This window comes from Myxine glutinosa, unplaced genomic scaffold (genome assembly GCF_964187855.1).
Source record: "Myxine glutinosa unplaced genomic scaffold, kmMyxGlut1.1 SCAFFOLD_1725, whole genome shotgun sequence".
In the NCBI taxonomy this organism is placed as follows: Eukaryota; Metazoa; Chordata; class Myxini; order Myxiniformes; family Myxinidae; genus Myxine; species Myxine glutinosa.
This window is the reverse complement of record NW_027617820.1, coordinates 45,585-63,939: the sequence shown is the minus strand read 5'-3', so window position 1 is coordinate 63,939 and position 18,355 is coordinate 45,585. Positions and strand designations below refer to the sequence as shown.

The 18,355-nt window shown below is 37.4% G+C and overlaps 1 protein-coding gene across 1 annotated transcript; it reads left to right on the top strand.

The window, feature by feature from the left end:
- The first annotated feature begins 4,918 nt into the window (after positions 1-4,918).
- LOC144889206 (uncharacterized) lies at positions 4,919-15,771 on the top strand. Its single transcript, XM_078769225.1, has 4 exons — positions 4,919-5,009; positions 5,198-5,332; positions 5,484-5,788; positions 15,642-15,771. Exons 1-4 carry the CDS (start codon positions 4,971-4,973, stop codon positions 15,769-15,771), a joined length of 609 nt encoding a protein of 202 aa, XP_078625351.1. The 5' UTR covers positions 4,919-4,970.
- Positions 15,772-18,355: the final 2,584 nt, after the last annotated feature.

Here is an 18,355-nt window from a genome sequence, read left to right as displayed (position 1 = left end):
AGCAAGCAAGACTCTCATTCAATTCCTCATTTCATCCTAAACTTAAAGCTCATACACACAGCATCATTTAATCTAACTATTTCCCCTAATACTGGTGCTTCCCCTGTCATCCCTTATACTACGCACATCCCCCGTCGTTATCATCCAACTACTCTACTCTACGTCCCCACTACCTGTACAATGTCACTACCTAACTCTCAAGTCACCTATGGTCATCTTTAGAGCCCTAACGATTATCCAAGCCCTCCCTGGCTAGTTCGCACTGCCAAACCCCATAAGTCGATAGCTCCTTTGCCCCAAAAGGATGTGAGGGATGGTAGAGCTACCATCCCTCTACATCACTATCGCCATCACTACTCGTCCACTATACTCAAGCCTCTCGGTGCGCCATAATACATTTTCCTCACAGCTCGGCTTTGAAAAACCGAGCAATGCATACTGGTGGTCTGTCTCCTGTAGGTTGGGTCCATCCGGCATTTTCGATTCTGGGGAGGAGGCATACTCGGGCTGAGGTTCCAAGGTCCATCCCGGCCCGGGGTCCTTTCGGTCTCCGGCCCGATGACCCAACCTCCCCCGGTCGAAACACTGCACCCGCCAGGGGGCGAAGGTCCGACCTGGCCTTTCTCCCCCGGAATCGTGCCGCTCACCGCTACGACGCAGCACCGACCATACAGGGCGGAGCCCGGCACGAATCGTACACGGAGCTCCATGCTGGACCGCCACGGCAATGATCCCCGCCGGCCCCCGCAGCACACAAAGAACACCACGCCCCGAGAGCTCGCGTCGGCAAACGTCAGCCTAACCGCTGCCCCGGTCAGTGTCGATGCTCGAATCACATTTTCACATCCACACCTCGCGACTGTTTCTTTACTCACACATCCCGGCGCTACAGCGCCTCCCATACACTTCATGCACTCTACTCGCACACCTTCTTGTGCACTCTCCTCCGGTACATACTCCATACCACTCATGGGTGTGCACTCTTGCATCCACCCACTCAGCGCACACCTACCCACGGGTGTGCAATCCCCTATCGTACACTCAATCACGCGCTTTAATGTGCATCCCCGCACACTCTCCACAACCAACTCAGGTGTGCATCCTCGCACACTCTCACCATCCATATCCATCTCACACTCTGTGTCACTCTTACTCTCACTATCACACTCTGTTTCACACTCACTCTTCGGTGCACACATTTTCCTCACACTCGCGCCATTTCCTTTCACGCAGCGCACCACGGACCTTCCACAAGTGCCCGGGTTACGCCGGGATCCCAAGCGCGCGAAAAATCCTTTCGCGCCAAACCTTTTCGTGCCATACACCACCCTACTCACCTTGGCGCTTCCTCTTTTTCGCTCCTCCACCACCTGCAAACTTTCCATTTGGTTATGCAGCATGACATCGCAATGTGAATCCAAACTTTGCGTGCATTCCATAACTTTCTCCGGTTTAATTCCTATCTCTGCCGTCTCTCCAATTTCAATTTCGACTATAATTATTCCATTTTCTTTATTCAGCTCGACGACCGCTGGTGCACATAGAATAACATTTTCTAATTCTGCGGTCATCGGCTTTTCTATACCCCGGGTCGCGATTTCTACCCTGGTCCACCCGGCTGTGCTTGGCTCAACCTCGCTTTTCCCGCGTTCCTCAAGCCGCGCTACCCTGTCGCGTACCGATGCGCCTTTCCCACTCGATCTGCGGTCTATGTCCTTCCCCATCTGTTGTATCCCATACCTGGCTTTCTCGCTCGCCAACCCCTCATTTATTTCTCGGGCCTGGCCACCCATGTCCTCCAACTGGCCCCCTAATTTGCTCTCTAATCCCCCCAATTTGACGTCTAACCCCCCAATTTGACTTCCCAATTGCTCCCCCATTCTAGTTTCCAATTTATTTCTGTTACCCCTTACTTCTTCCCTCATTTCCTTCATTTGGCCACTTTGCGCATCCATCTTTTTCCCCTGGACGTCCATCCTCCCATTGATTTTATTGATGTTATCACTTAGTTCCCAAATTTCATTCATTTGTTTGGTGGATTTGTCACTCAATTCTATAATTCCCGCCATGAATTGTGCCATGTAGGCTTGCATGTCTACCACCCCCATTTGTGCAGCGGGCGCGGCCCTCGTCGCCATTTGCGAGGTGCCGCCATTTTGTTCGCCTGCAACCCCCACTGCCACACCTTCTTCACTTTCCTCCTCCATTCCTCCCAAATGTCTCACTTCTTCCCCGGGGTCCTGGGTTGACTTTAACTCCTCTTCATCTATCCCCACCGGCACCCGATAGCCTTGGTTATCCATGGCACGATTTAATTTGGTTGTTTTAATAAAAATTTCGGCCGCTCAAAATTTTGACCAAATTTTTTCACAGATAAGAAAATTTGGTTCGGGTCCCAAATCCTACTCCCCGACACCAATTGTTGCGGCCAATAGCACAATTGGTGTCCAAAATTTTGTCCAACAAATTTAGTCCCAGGATCCAAATCCCACTCCTCCGGATACGGATACGCATACAAACTACGGCTATGGTGTGAGAAATGGAGAAGGTGAAAGGATTTTGGAGTTTGCTGATGGAGCTGATTTGTTGGTTTTTGTAACACTCAGTTCCAGAAAGGGGATAATAAGCTTGTTCCATACACGTCAGGTGGGTCGACGACAACCGTTGATTACCTGATGGTGCGGTGCGTAGGCGAGATAGGGGGCACCTCCGGGACACAAAGGTGATCCCGGGGGAGGAGGCTGTTTCACAGCACCACTTGGTTGTCTGCGACATAAGGGTGAAAGGTGCGATGAGAGCTCAGCGGGTGAAGTACCAACCGAGAATGAAGGTGTGGAGGTTGAAACAAGTGACAGTAAGGGAGGCATTAAAAGAGAGGCTGAGTAGGGTAGAGGATGATGTGGTTGAGCTTGTACGTGGTTGGATGTCAATGAAAGATAGCCTGTTGGGAGCCGTTGGTGAGGTATGTGGATGGACAAAAGGACCACCGAGGCACTCGGAAACATGGTGGTGGGATGATGAAGTTGGAAAGAGGATTGACGAGAAGAGGAAGAAGTTCAAGGAGTGGCAGAAGGCGAAGGGTACGGGAGCAGAAAAAGCAGAGCATGAAAGTTTTAAGGCAGCCAAGATGGCTGCAAAGAAAGAGGTAGCAAAGGCGCAGGAGGCATGAAGGGAAATGTTCGGAGAACGCTTGGATTCAGAAGAGGGTCAGAGAGCGGTATTCAGGATTGCAAAGCAGATAGCGAAAGAGATGTGTGATGTGATGGGGGTGAGTTGCCAGAAGGATGAAGTGGGACAAATCGTTGTGGACCCAGATGGAATTAAAGGAAGATGGAAAAGATATATGGAAATGCTGTTGAATACAGAGAATGAATGGGATGGCAACATAGAGAGTAACCCAGTTTTAGGACCGGCAGAGAAGATAACTGAGAAGGAAGTTGAGGAAGCGATAAAAGCAATGAAGAGTAGAAAAGCGGGAAGGCCGACGGGAGTTGTGGTAGATATGTTGAAGGCAGCAGGAAGTTGGGTGTGAAGAGAATGACAGAGATCTGTAATCTGGTGGTGAAAGAAGGCCGCATTCCAGTTGATTTGGGAACTGAGTACCCTCGTCCCACTATACAAGGGGAAAGGTGACCCTCTGGAGTGTGGCTCGTACCGAGCGATAAAGTTATTGGAGCATGGAATGAAGGTATTGGAAAGGGTGTTGGAGAGGAGGATAAGGAAGAAGGTGAAGATCGACGAAATGCAGTTTGGATTTATGCCAGGAAGACGAACGACAGACGCGCTCTTTATTGTGAGGCAGTTGCAGAAGAAGTACATGGAGAAGAGGAAGAAGTTGTTTCTTGGGTTTGTTGATCTGGAGAAAGCATTTGATAGGGTTTCACGTGAAGTATTGACATGGGAGTAGGTGATAAATGTTGCTTCTGGGACACCTCCGTTTAACATTGGAAATCCCTATCTAATGTCATTTACCCCCCTGTCTTTTTCAAAAATCATAAACACCTCTATTTCTCCCTCTATGAACCTATAATCCTTCTCACCTTATGAACCTATAATCCTTCTCGCCTTATGAACCTATAATCCTTCTCACCTTATGAACCTATAATCCTTCTCACCTCCACTCTTTAGTCTGGCTCATACTTGGTTCTATCATTTATGGTGAAACATTGCATCATCTTTTGTTGAGCCAGTTGCCAACGTGGCACTTGTTGAGCCAGTTGCCAACTTGGCACAGGAAATGACTCAGCCTTGCCAATGACTCAGCCTTGCCTATAAAGGCTCTAACCACACCTTGCTTTTTTAAACACACGTTATGTTTCTCTGGAGGATGGAGGATGAAGCTTTATCAGAAGACAGGTAAGTTTTTTTGTTCTCACGATTAATTATTCATTGTCTTATATGGAACATCATTAACAGCCTCTCAATAATTATTGTTTTTTCTCTTTTTACAGTCTATCTTTATCAAAGCTGGTGATTGATGTTGAAAATGAAGCTAATGATTATCACAAACAAAGGGAGGATTTGAATGAAATGCTTAAAGAATTCACTGAAGTTCGGAGGGGTCTTCATAATGAGATGGTTGAATGTTTGAACAGTCTCTCTCACTCATTAATATTACCCAAAGCTGTCTCTACAAATGAACAAATGACTGACAACGAATTAAGCACCTTGTTTGGGATGTTATGTGAGAGGTAAGATATATGATTAATTCTTCACAAACTTTGATACTGTGTGTATGTGTGTTATTAAACGGTTTGGTTGATACTTGGATACTGTCTTGCGATTTTGATATCACCAGTGAGTTGGTATTTAAATGTCAACTGTTTGTTTTATTTCAGCATTAAAAGCCAACCAAACAACATGAACTTTGATGATGAACCCAATGATTATCACAACAAAGGGAGGATCTGAATGAACCCCTTACAGAATTACCTGGAGTTCCGAAGGATGATGATAGATCAATAGCAGAGATGATAGTTGGGAGGAGTGTCAACTCATTTCCTGCCCATGTGAGTTTAAAATTTCCATCTTACAATGTGTGTATGTGTGTGTATGTGTGTGTTTGGTGAATTATAGTAAGATACTGCTTCGATGTGATTTGATAATGATGATCTAACGGATTTGTGTGTGATATTTGGGATATGGGTGGGTACTGTTGTTAGTTGACTTAATTTATCATCCCTTTTGTGCCTTGCAGACACAAGCAATGCAATTTTTATCCCCCTTGGCCAAGCAGCCAATAGGTGTGAAGGAATTGGTGAAGCCAACATGGGAGACAACATTCTGTTGGACTGCCTTGGAAGAAACTGAATTCAACTCATTTCCTGCCCATGTGAGTTAAAAATTTCCATCTTACAATGTGTGTGGTATAAATGGAGTTTCTCATTTATGGTCTTAGACTGCCCTCGCGTGGCTCGGGATGGCACGGCAGGCAAATACTGTGTTTGGTGAATTTAATTTAACATCCCTTTTGTGCCTTGCAGACACAACCAATGCAATTTTTATCCCCCTTGGCCAAGCAGCCAATAGGTGTGAAGGAATTGGTGAAGCCAACATGGGAGACAACATTCTGTTGGACTGCCCTGGAAGAAACTGTATTTATACCACATGATACCTTGGAAGAAACAGAATTTATGGAAGAAACTGAATTTATACCTCGTGAAAAATGTTTTATTATAATTTTTCTGTTTTTAATGTTATTTAATAATTTTGATATTATTCGCTTTGTCCAGAATTATTTAATTCTTAATTATAAAAAGAGAATAAAGGAAAAAAGATGGGAAGATGCGTCCCCCACCCTTGATCCCCCCTCATCCCACCCCTCCCCTCCCCTTGTGTGTGTGGGGAAGGTGGGGGTGGGATGAGGGGGGATCAAGGGTGGGGGTGCACAGGGGTGGGGGATGATGGGTGTGGTCTGTGTGGGTGTGGTCTGTGTGGGTGTGGTCTGTGTGGGTGTGGTCTGTGTGGGTGTGGTCTGTGTGGGCGTGGTCTGTGGGTGGGGTCTGTGTGGGCGGGGTCTGTGTGGGCGGGGTCTGTGTGGGTGTGGTCTGTGTGGGTGTGGTCTGTGTGGGCGGGGTCTGTGTGGGTGGGGTCTGTGTGGGCGGGGTCTGTGTGGGTGTGGTCTGTGTGGGTGTGGTCTGTGTGGGCGGGGTTTGTGGGTGGGGTCTGTGTGGGTGTGGTCTGTGTGGGTGTGTTATGTGTGGACGGGGTATGTGTGGGCGGGGTCTGTGTGGGTGTGGTCTGTGTGGGTGTGGTCTGTGTGGGCGGGGTTTGTGGGTGGGGTCTGTGTGGGCGGGGTCTGTGTGGGCGGGGTCTGTGTGGGTGTGGTCTCTGTGGGTGTGGTCTGTGTGGGCGGGGTTTGTGGGTGGGGTCTGTGTGGGTGTGGCTTATGATTTTTATTTATTTATTTAATTATTTTTATTACTACTAATTAAATTAGCTAATCTGGGTGGATGAAAGTATGGATGGTTGTTGTTTAATGAATTATCAGTTTTGTTTTTTGTAATTCTTGTGAGTAAAATGAACCCAAGATTTCTTCCCAATTCATATCATATAATTTGTAAGTCCAAGGCATAGTATCCATTACATCAACGATTTTGAATAATTCATTAGTCCATCTCTTTGTATAACCTTTCTCAAAATGACTTTTCCATCTGTATATTCTTACAATATCACCAACTTTGAACTTGGGCTTTCTCAAATTAATCTCCTTTTCATATTCTAATTTTGTAAATGTTTCCGATGGTTTTGATTTTGTTGATGAATGAACTGTATTATTGTAATTATCTACAATATCCTGAATAAAATACACCCATTGTTGAGAATCGAGTTGTGTGAATTTTTTATATAATTTCTCTTTTAAAGTACGATTAAAACGCTCAATAACAACTGCTTTTCCTTCATTAAAGGTGCTGTATAATTTAATACCCCCCCCCCCCCTTTAGAAATTTCATAAATATTTTGTTATAGAACTCTGTTCCCTCATCAGTCCATAATTTATTTGGTTTCCTTTTACTTTTATTAAATATTTGTTGGAAGGCTAACATTAAAGTATCACCCTTTTTATTTTTTAAAGGAACAACCCAGGCATATCTACTCCTCAAATCAATAACGGTTAAAGCATACTTGTATCCCCTATCATTATTCAATTCAATTAAATCAGCGGACCAGATGTGGTCTGTGTCTTTTGAATAAACTTTCCTTCTTGTAAACTTTGTAATTATAGGTTTATGTAATTCATCAGCCAAAAGCTCCTCAGTCTTGATGACATCATTAGAGCCTAATAGTTTTTTGAGGGTGAATAACCAAGGCCAAGTTTCAATTTAGCATTTATCAAATTTCTCACAATAAACCTATCAACTTTCTCTCTCAACGTTGGATTTTGTATCAAAGACAAATTATACAACATTTCTCTGTCGGCTTTATATTTTTCAGTCAACGTAGTGGTTTTCCCATAAGCAATATCATGCTTCATACACACTTCGTCAACCCTATTTGTAGGTTTAAACCAAGGTTTAGGATTGTCAGCCTCATCTAATCTTTTATCCAGGTTTGTTCCAGGACCACAGAAAGAATATCCAGGTAGATGTAGTTCCCCTGGAATTCCAGTTGTTGTAAATTTACTTCCTGACAAAAACTTTTGTATGTCTCCTCCACTTTTAGGAGAGATGAATTGGCACTTTTTAGAGCCACACACTTGACATATTCCTTTTTGATAAACTCTATTATTTTTAGCTTTAACAAAGGAGATATTTTTAGATTTAGTTCTCTTTTTACATTTGAGACAATAACTCATATTTATTTATGAGAAAAAGTCCTACATAGTGCCAAAGCCTTTTGGGTTTTCAACATATACATTTCTATCTTGATTTTTAAAACATAAAGAATCCTTAGGAATGCCTTCACTCTCTCCTCCATTTATTTACAAATAAAACTAACTAAAGTCAATATCACCAACATCATCCTCCCTCTCCTCCTTCTACTTTTTCTCCCTTTCATCCTTCTCCTCCTTCTCCTTTTTCTCCCTCTCCTCCTTCTCCCTTTCCTCCTTCTCCTCCTTCTCTCTTTCCTCCTTCTCTTCTTCAACTCCTTCCGCCTTCTCTTCTTCAACTCCTTCCTCATCCCTTGCTACCCTTGAGCTTGAGCCCCAAAGAATATTATACATATACTCATCTGGATTTTGAGATATTCTTGTATCTATAATTATTTTTCTCATAATAGGATCCCAATAAGATTTGTTGACGATTTCTAAAAGAGTTTTATATTTCATAACTTTGAGAAGTTCATTTTTATTTAATATTTTAAACAAGTCTCTATTTGTGGGTTTAACAATATCAGTATAAGGCCAGTTTTTAATGACAAAATTCCCATGTATATGCTCCACATCATAAGGTATGTAATACCGAGCACCCTTTTCTTGTAGGTATCCTTGAATACAAAAATTATAATTCTCTTGTAGTCTTCTTCCTGCCATTTATGTATCAGAAATACATGTGAGATTAATATTATGACAGATAATACCACCCCATCTTCCCACTACCAAATCGGTTTGTATTCCTCGGCTTTCTATCCTTATCTCATTACCTTCCTTCTTTGTCATGCTAACCATCGCTATACTATCATATATTTTTATTTTCTTAAAATCACGTATTTGTTGTTTACTAATTGTACTTCGACATAAATCCTTATCCTCGCCAAGCGGATAATATTCTTCTTTACGAGACTGATTCAAATCATGTAGGTCTTCTAAGTTTATTGAAAAATACCAATTATACCCTAAATCAGGCATATCATACCCCCATTTATTAATTCGCATATTAACTATATGTCCTTCTTTATAAAATTCAATTGTAAGCAGGTAGTTAAATTCAATGAGGAAAGGTGTATGGTCAGTATAACCAGGTGTTGTGGTTGTAAATTTTACTTGTTTAACAAAACGTGCTGTTTTATTTAAAAATATATATTGTGATAAATCACTGAATCTAATTAAGTCATTCACATCTGTAGGGTTTGGATAATTGATTAATTTATAAGTATTCTTCATATGAATATTTTTACTTATACTATATTTTTGTCATTCAGCCTGTGCCTTTGTATAATAATTTGATAAATCAATATCCTGAGAGGATTTTCCAAAGATAGAACCATCTTTTCAGACATGTCATTTATATTAGATTAAAAATGACATCATAAAAATTTTCATTATTGTTGAGTTGAAATAATACATATAAACATAATTGACCACAACATTTAGAATTAATTTTTTGAACTTGAAATGTTTGATAAACACCATTCTGTAAGAATTGTATTACTTCAACAGGCGGTGGCATACCATAACTATCAAAATAATATTTATCCTGACTATTATGAATACAAACCCAATGAGAACCATTCTGTGTGTCTAAATTCATAATAATATTCTTTGTATTCTTATTTATATGTATTAATTCATCTCTCATACAAATAACCACATTATCAATTTTTAGTGTTTTACAATACTTAGCTAGTTCTATATTTGACGTTGTATTCTTTCCAAATTGTTTAAACCATTTATCCATTTATTTATGAGAAAGATACAATCCATTACCCCGTTTAGTTAGTTTAACACCCGCTTGAGCGATAGAGGAAAGCATATCTCCAACCAACAATCTAGCTTTATCAGGTAGACTTTCAAGTTTTTGAGCAAAATCTACAATTACACCACTTCCAAAAATTTGTTTCTCCAACTCCTTGTTATGTCTTTCCAATTCTTTTTGAGCTTTCAGTTGTGCCTTCCTTTTGTTAGCAGTTTTTACCGCTGCTGAAATACCACCAGTCAATGCTCCCGCCGCACTTAAACCAGCAAATAAAGGAATTAGAAACGGGAGAAATCCTCCTCTTGACTCGTCTATTGAATATTTCTTTAACATAGGTTTTGTCATTTTAATTTTAAGTGAACCAGCATCATTTAGTGTTTTCACCTGCTCTCTTGTGAGTAAAACATCAATTCTTACAGCTCCTTTTCTTTGAAATGTATTAACATTAATAATACAAGGCTTTTGATTTTGAATACAAGATGTTAATTTATCAAGATTGATTTGATTAACATATACCCCTACCATTTATTTATGAGAACAAACTTATGTGATATCAATCATAACACCATTATCTTTATTAATCTGTAATTCTGTTTCCTCCAAAAGCAAACAATAGACATCAACTTCTTCATTCTCTCCTCTTTCAATGTATAGAGAAGTATCCACTCTATTCGACTTTATAGTTTCCTTTTGAGAACTCAGGTCAATTGCGTAGATTGTATAAAGTTTTTGAAATGCAACCGTATCCAAAATAGGATCATTATTACCGTTGCTTTCACACACCTTTTGGTAAGACTTGTAGGCTTCCGCATAATCATTTTTTTCCCAATCAATTTCCAATATATCTCGCAGGTAAAATGTGCCATCAAGAGAAACCCAAAGTTGTTTCACCTTAGCATTATCACTCAGCGCATTATTCTTATCAGTACCTTCATCTCCATCTGGTTTCTTAAAAATGAGCCATAGGTATCGTGGTTTTCCTTCCAGAACACCTAAATTCCAAGTGTAGGTGGTGTGTTCCAGTTTAACGTGTTGACATCTTCTTTTAAGGTATGATACATTTAGCGGTTTCTTTGAGTTAAGTCTTCTATTCAACATCTCTTCCATTTTAAGATTAGGAGTATATTCACTGATATACAAACACATATCATTAATAACAAATTTATTATTTTCACCAAAAGCATTTTCAACCCCAAAAAGCAACCTATTTACATTATCATTCCTTTGTAGTTGAAATCTAATTTTAAGACCATACAAAACTTTGTCATCATCACAAAATCCAAATATACCTTTGAGAGGTACTGCTACGGTAAAGCTATTCTCTGCTTTTGCGTCATCAGTAGGGAGATAATGGGGCTTCCAGGACACCCATGTATTTAGATGGGACTTTTCCCCAAACTGCCCATTTTTCCCCCGATTACCGCGACACCCCCTTCTCCTTTTACATGTAAGTGAATGGGGGAGTCCTTACTTACCCTCCAAGGACCACGCGACATTCAAAATTCCTCATTGATCCTATGAATATTTGCTCATTTTCTAATTTTTTTAACAACTCCATTCTCTTATGGAACTCATCCCCATCTAGGATATTGATAAACTTTACATCAAGCACCTTTCTCTGTGCGTTTATAAAATGATATGTTTCACGGAGGGACCTGGTCTGTCCTCCTCCCGATCCACATACCATTTTAAAATTATAATATTTATTATCCGGTTGATAACCATCAAAGTTCTCACTCCACTCTAATATATTTTTCTTCCCGCCCTCCATTACCCCACTTAACAAATGAATACGTTTATCAGTCTTGAGGATCTTCTGACCAGTGATCCTCTCAACCTCTCGGATCTGGTATTTCTCACATTCATTATGTTTTCCATTTATATACCAAGGTTGATTACACCTCCACTCTTTAGTCTGGTTAATACTTGGTTCTATCATTTATTTATTTATAAAAAAGGCGGCGGTAGCCCTTAAAATCCCTAACCCCCCTTTTTAACTTATCACTTATATATCTTATCACTTTTTATATCTTATCACTTATATACTTATATAACCAAAAGGTACACACATAACACCACCATCTAAAATATATCGTTTATCATCATATGCCCCCAGTGCTAGTTTATTTATCTCTTCTGAATATAATTCATGCCTATAACTCCTAATCCCTTTTACCTTTCTATACTGTTCCTCCCCACTCATCAAACATTGATAATAATGACCAAAATTGATACTTTCTTTAATTACATTTTTCTTAATCCCTTTGAGCTTCTGATCACACTTCTCCACATTCCCAACTCTATATTTATACGCATAAGCCTTTGCTCTCAATGCTACGAACTCACTCAGAATATTTCCACCAAGCTCATCCTTGAACTTTCCAATCACCTTTTTATTTTGATTCGAGAACAATTCACTCTTTTGATCATAGTTGCTTGTATCATAAATTACAGAATCAGCTTTCATATCATCATAGACGTCATCTGTCTTGATACTCAGAATGAAGCTGTCCGTATCCATATACATCAACATGACATTATCATCATACTTTGTTTTCAAATTCTCATAATAATATTCATACATCAGTAGTTTTGATAGATCGAGAACAGTAGTACCAATATAAATCGGTTTATCCATCTCAATTTCTTCTTTCATCATATGAACAGCACAAAAGTTTTCTGTAAAGATTTCAACACGCTCAAAGCTCGGTCTGTTGATTAGTTTGGAAGTTTGTTCCCAGGAAGTTGTCAACTTGATATTTTGTCTCTTTCTAACATTTTCCATAGTCTTCCCAAACACTGCGTTATTCATCAACTTATAAAAATCTTTCTCAAAGTCAGTCTTTCCAAGCGTTCTCTTTCGAGTGTTAAAATCAATATATTTCATTAACCAATAACTCTGTTTGAATTTCAGGACCCGATGAACTTTCTCAACAATTAGACCATGTTTCACAAATTGTAAAAGATTTCTCTGATGTAGTACATAGTTCTTCTTATCAAAGAATGTTGTTAAAAGTTTTTCTGTTCTTGATTCCTTATCAAATGATTTCTGATATTCACTCAACCACTCTGGGTTTGTCAATTCTTTCTCACACCCGAAAGGAAGATCTTTATGTTTCTCAAAGAGTTCTTTTGGATACTTTAGATCAACCTCCAGGAAATACCCTTCTTTCTTTTCATCCAACTCTTTTTGTGTTGAACTCAGAATCTTTTTTAGAACACCCTCATGATCACTCTCCCATTTCAATCCTCCATAAGGTTGTGCTTGGGACATTGCCCACCCATAGAGGTTGTTGGCGTCATAATACATGAGATAGGAACTATCTTTCTTTGGATCATAATCTGGAAGATATTTGTTATTTGCTTTTGAATATCTTGATGAGCAGACTTGTGAAATTCCCCCTCTCTTTGCTCTCTCTATCATCAGGAGCATATCAACATCGGTTATCAAATCCAAATCTTGTTTAGTCATTTTCAACATAGCACTCCAAGCAAGACCCGGTGCTGTGAAATAATGAGCAGGGTCCAAGCCATATCCAGAAAGACACACGGATCTAAATGCTTCGAATACATCTGCTAGAAGAAGGACATCAGTCTTGAGATAGAGATCATGATAATCACCCATATTATTGATATTATATTTTTTCCAAACATTTTGAGCATGTACATAATCATCATCTGAAACATTGCTATTATTTAGAATATTGTAAAAATCTTCTTTTGGAGGAAGTTTCTTTTCATCAAATCTTTTAAATGAATCCATATAGTCGTACGGGTAAATTCCCTTTTGTGTTAGGAGTTCCGTATCCTCATAATTACTCTCCAAACATGGAAATTTTTTCAAATTTTTAACTAGGTTAGCAAGAGGACTAGCCATGAATTTATATGTATCCAAGAATCGAATTCTTGTAGTTGGTCTTGTTGGAATGATCTTTGTAAAGGAGATGTATTTTTGATCTGTACTTGGAATAGCACTGATACTCCCAGGAGTCTTTGACAACTCTTTAATAAACAAGTGTGTATCATAATGAGCGTTGTTATGAAGAAAGACAGGAATGAACGAGGGGAGTTTATAATTAATATTACAACTTTGATGAGCCGGACTTCTATATTTACCAGTGAGATGACAATGGTCTCTAACCTTTAGACCTTTACCAATTTTCTCCCCACAAATATGACAGCCTTTGGCTGTCTAAATTCTCTTTTTTCTTTACTTGTTAAGGACATTGGTTTATTGGTTTCTCTCATTATCGTGGTTAATCGAACACAGTCTTTTTCTAGTCGTTTCACAAACTCCTCTGGGGCATTTGAGCCTCTATACTCCTCTACCTTGTTATATTCATCACCAACGGATGATTTGATATAATAACAAAATCCGCAAGGAGTATGTTTTTGATACTTATTTGTGTATGATTCTTTTGGATCTGGAGCTGCTGTTGCTATTTTTTCCAAGATACTCTCAAAATCAGCATATATCACAAAAGGATGTTTAATTGTTTTATTTTGATCTTTGAATGAAATTTTAGAACCAGGCTTTGGAAGTGTAATGACTGTTGCTTTCTCATTTGAACAATATTGTTTATGAGTATCCAATCTCTCCTGTGAATGAAATGTATTCAAACACCGACGACATGGATAAACTTTACATTTTCTAGAATAGACTTGTGATTTAATTAATCTTGAAAAGTTCTTGATATAAGCATAATGTTCAATTTCACCAGATCGGAAATACAAGAGGTCAACATGTTTTTCTTTCTCATCATCTGAGATTTGTAAAATCTGCACTTTATTCTTTTCAGTCAACCCATAGACATTTAGAGAAATATTATTTAACTTTTCAAACTTTGGAATATTATTAAGAGTCATCGGAAATTTCAAATTTTTCATATTCAATTCATTTTCATATTTCATATAATTGCTTACTCTTTCAGCATGTTCTTTTGCTGGATGTAGATATGCCAGTACAGACCACAAGAAACACTTGTTATCAGTATTCTGAATATTTACTATAGCATTTTTATCTTTGATGATTTTAGGAAGTTGAATATATGATCTTGCTTGTAGTGGATCAGATTTAAAAATGTGAACATCAACAAACAGAACCTTTTCAACAGTGAGACCGCTTCCGACAATAAGATCATCAATATTATATTCACTATATTTAAGCTCATTAAAGACCTGTTCTTTATTTCTATTATAATCATTTTTATTAAGTACCATGTAAGTTGTTGTATGTAGGTAAAAGTTAAATGGTGGATCTTCCTTTTTACGAAGAACCAATTTAGCCCCCAAATAATATTTACAACTCCCCATTTCAGATATAGTCTTATCAATCTGATCATCTATTCCTTCCTTTGTAAGATTAACAGCAGCTCCCAGAGAACGGGGGACTGGATCTTTGAAACGGAACAATCTCATTTTAATATTTCCTTTGAAAGCACCATCTAAATTTTCAATCTCATAATATGGAACTTGGTGTTTCTTTGTCTTCTCATGACGCTTCCAATCCTTCTTGAGGATATAGTGTTGACAGCGCCCACAATAGACCTTTGGAAGAACCTTTGGTTTGAGATTCTTCAAATGTTTTTGAGTATCTAAGTGTTGATCATACCCACTTCTCAGAACCCATGTCTTACAAATCTTACAATACTTATTATCTTTACTCTTTAAATGTTTTTGTGTTCTATAATGTTTTTTGATATGTTTGTAGTTCTGCTCACAACTCTCACAGTAAGTAGAATTCATCCTATTTATATAGTAAAAAAACTTCACTATTTACTAGTTATCTTTTACTTAAAATAAAACATGAAAAATTGAAAACAAGAGTCAGGAAACTCAATTAAATTTGGGGCAACTTATTCATATGATTCTTGGTTAGGATGTGATATCTATAACTAGTCTTCTTCATATCCTTATCACAAAGATCACAATGTTCCATCTCTTCTTCTTTATAACCGTTAAGAACATTATCTAAATGGTGCTTTGTTTGTTTATGTCTCCTTTTACCAAGTACTCTAATTAACTTATTACAAGGTTCACATCTTATCATATTTTTACTCTTATCAGATGTATTGATAGCATGTTTAATGGTCCTGATATGAGCATCATATCGATTGTACTGTTTATCACAGGCGGAACAATAACCAGAATTCATGCTATTTATATAGTGAGAAACTTCATATTTCTTCATCACTAAACTCTATATAGTAATCGGAATCATCAATAAAGCTACTCTCATAACTATCATTTGAGCACAAACTATTAGTATCATAACTATCATCTGTGTTCAATGAAATACTATCATCATCATCATCCAAGTTCAATGAAATAGTAAAATCTTCACTGCTGTATTGACTCATATTTATAGGGACACAAAGAGTTTATTGTGTCCAAAATTAGTTTATTTATTTTTTCATTAAGAATTGCTAATTGATCCGGATTTAATATTTCCATTGTTAATTTAAAAAGATCATTATCGAGCTTAGTATATCTTGGTGGCATTCCATCTCGATTACGATCCGAATCTTCAGAGTCAGATGGATCCTCTGAGTCAGATGGATCCTCTGAGTCAGATGAATCTTCAGAGTCAGATGGATCCTCTGAGTCAGATGAATCTTCAGAGTCAGATTGATCCATATTAATTGTATCGTATTTTTTAAAAACACTTAATAATTTAAACACAAAGATAACTCTTCTTCCATTATGTCTTTTGTAAAGACAATCTATTTTCATTTCGCCCTCAAAATCACAACAAATCTTCATAGTATTCAAGTTAACATATGGGAGTATTTTTTCAAAATCAACAGCATTCTCAATATCTCTACAAAACTCAGGGGCAAAATTCTCATAGAATGTTGTTTCACTATATTCTTTTTCTTCATCTTCAAGCAAATCATAAGCCTTTTTAAGCTGATCAATAATTATTGAATCAACACTGATTAATTTATTATAACTCATCCTAAATTTAATTCTACCATTATTCCATCTAAACGATTGTATTGATTCAGTTTCAATACGGTAATCAAGTAGGGAGTCAGTTTTTCCATGATTACAAATAACTCCGTTAAGAGATTCAATTGTGTCTTGGATTGTTCGCCCCATTTATATATGAAAACTTTACTTAAACTAAATAACATTTCCATCGAGCCCAATAATTTTTCTTTCAATATCCTTTTGGATAATAATATTTTTAACATTAAAAGTTATCTTCAAATAATCTTTAATTATCATTGACCTAAATGTCATCTCCCCGGTTATGATTTTATTATTAACATCAATATCTGTTTTATTAAAAAATATACATACATCTCCTTTACTTGAGTTGATGGTCTTATCATTAAGTTCCAAAGAAGTGGCGTCCAATTTTTCACCAATGTTTTCATAAATAGCCATTAGAAGGGGGGAGACATGATCCAAATGGACTTTTATCGATTTTTTAGCTGGAATAGAAAATCCGCGGCCTTTAAACATAATTGATGGACTAATATTATCATTTAATTCGGGATAAACCCAAAAATTACCATATTTATCTTTGTTCAACTTTACATCTTTGACACAATCAATAGAACCTTCGGTAATAGATTGAAATTGGTCTTTTGTGTTGTGAAACATTGTATTTATTAATGAATAAACTTGCGTTTAGTTTAAGTAAAAATTTACTATATAAATATGATAAGTTCTGAAGGATATTTAGAATTTCCAGACTCTCCATATGATAAATTAGAGAATTGTCCGGCTTGTGATAGAATAGGGCTTAATAATGAGGGTTCATATAAACAATGTATTTTCTGTGATTTAATTTTAATTAATGATAATAAAAAATAAATAAATATATATAACTCTTTTAAATTAGAACCAAAAATGAATTACTTTACAAGATTAATAAGAGAGATGAATGTTAAGTATTGTGATGATAATACACCATTTCTTTCAAGGGAAGAGACTAATTGTATTGAGGAAATGTATAAGGGTTTAATGATATTTATTATTCAAAATAATTTTAATGGAAATGTTAATACAAGATACTATATAAATAAAATAATGAATTATTTTGAAATTAAACCCGAACTCAGGATAAAATATAGAGTTTCTAAAATAGCTCAAAAGAAGTTAGATGACTTGTTTTCCAAATATATAAATGAATGATTTTTTACCCGTTTGGGAAAATAAGATAAAATTTAATAACCATAAAAACATTCCAAATTCATTGAGATGTCTAATAGTTGGTTCAAGCGGATGTGGGAAAACCTGTTTACTTTTAAAGATGCTCCTTGGTTCTAATTTTTTAGATTATGATAATTTAATAATTTTTACAAAGTCAAGTTTTCAACCCGAGTATCAACTACTCTCACAGGGTTTTAATGCAGGTCTTAAAAAGGAAGACATTATCGGTTTATTTAAACTTCAAAACAAACTAAATGATTATAACATTGAGGATATAATACAACTATTTTGTGATACACAGAAATCAAAATCGAAACCCATAACTTGTATTCTCAGTGATAATACGGATGATATACCTTCACCTCAAGATTTAGATAAATCAAAAAAGAACCTCGTCATCTTTGATGATTGTGTTAATGAGAGAAACCAAACAGTAATGGATAGCTACTATACAAGAGGGAGACATTCTTCTTGTAATTGTATATATCTTAGTCAATCATATTTTCAACTCCCTCGACGCTCAATAAGAAACAATGCCAATACTTTTATTTTATTTAAGTTAAATTCAATAGATGTAAATAATTTTTGGAGAGATAATTGCTCTACGTTATGTAGTA

Coding starts and splice junctions, on each gene's coding strand:
- LOC144889206 (XM_078769225.1), top strand. CDS start 4,971: ATGATAGTTGGGAGGAGTGTCAACTCATTTCCTGCCCAT. Junction 5,010..5,197: donor TCAACTCATTTCCTGCCCAT/GTGAGTTTAAAA, acceptor TGTGCCTTGCAG/ACACAAGCAATGCAATTTTT. Junction 5,789..15,641: donor GAAAAAAGATGGGAAGATGC/GTCCCCCACCCT, acceptor TACTCTTATCAG/ATGTATTGATAGCATGTTTA.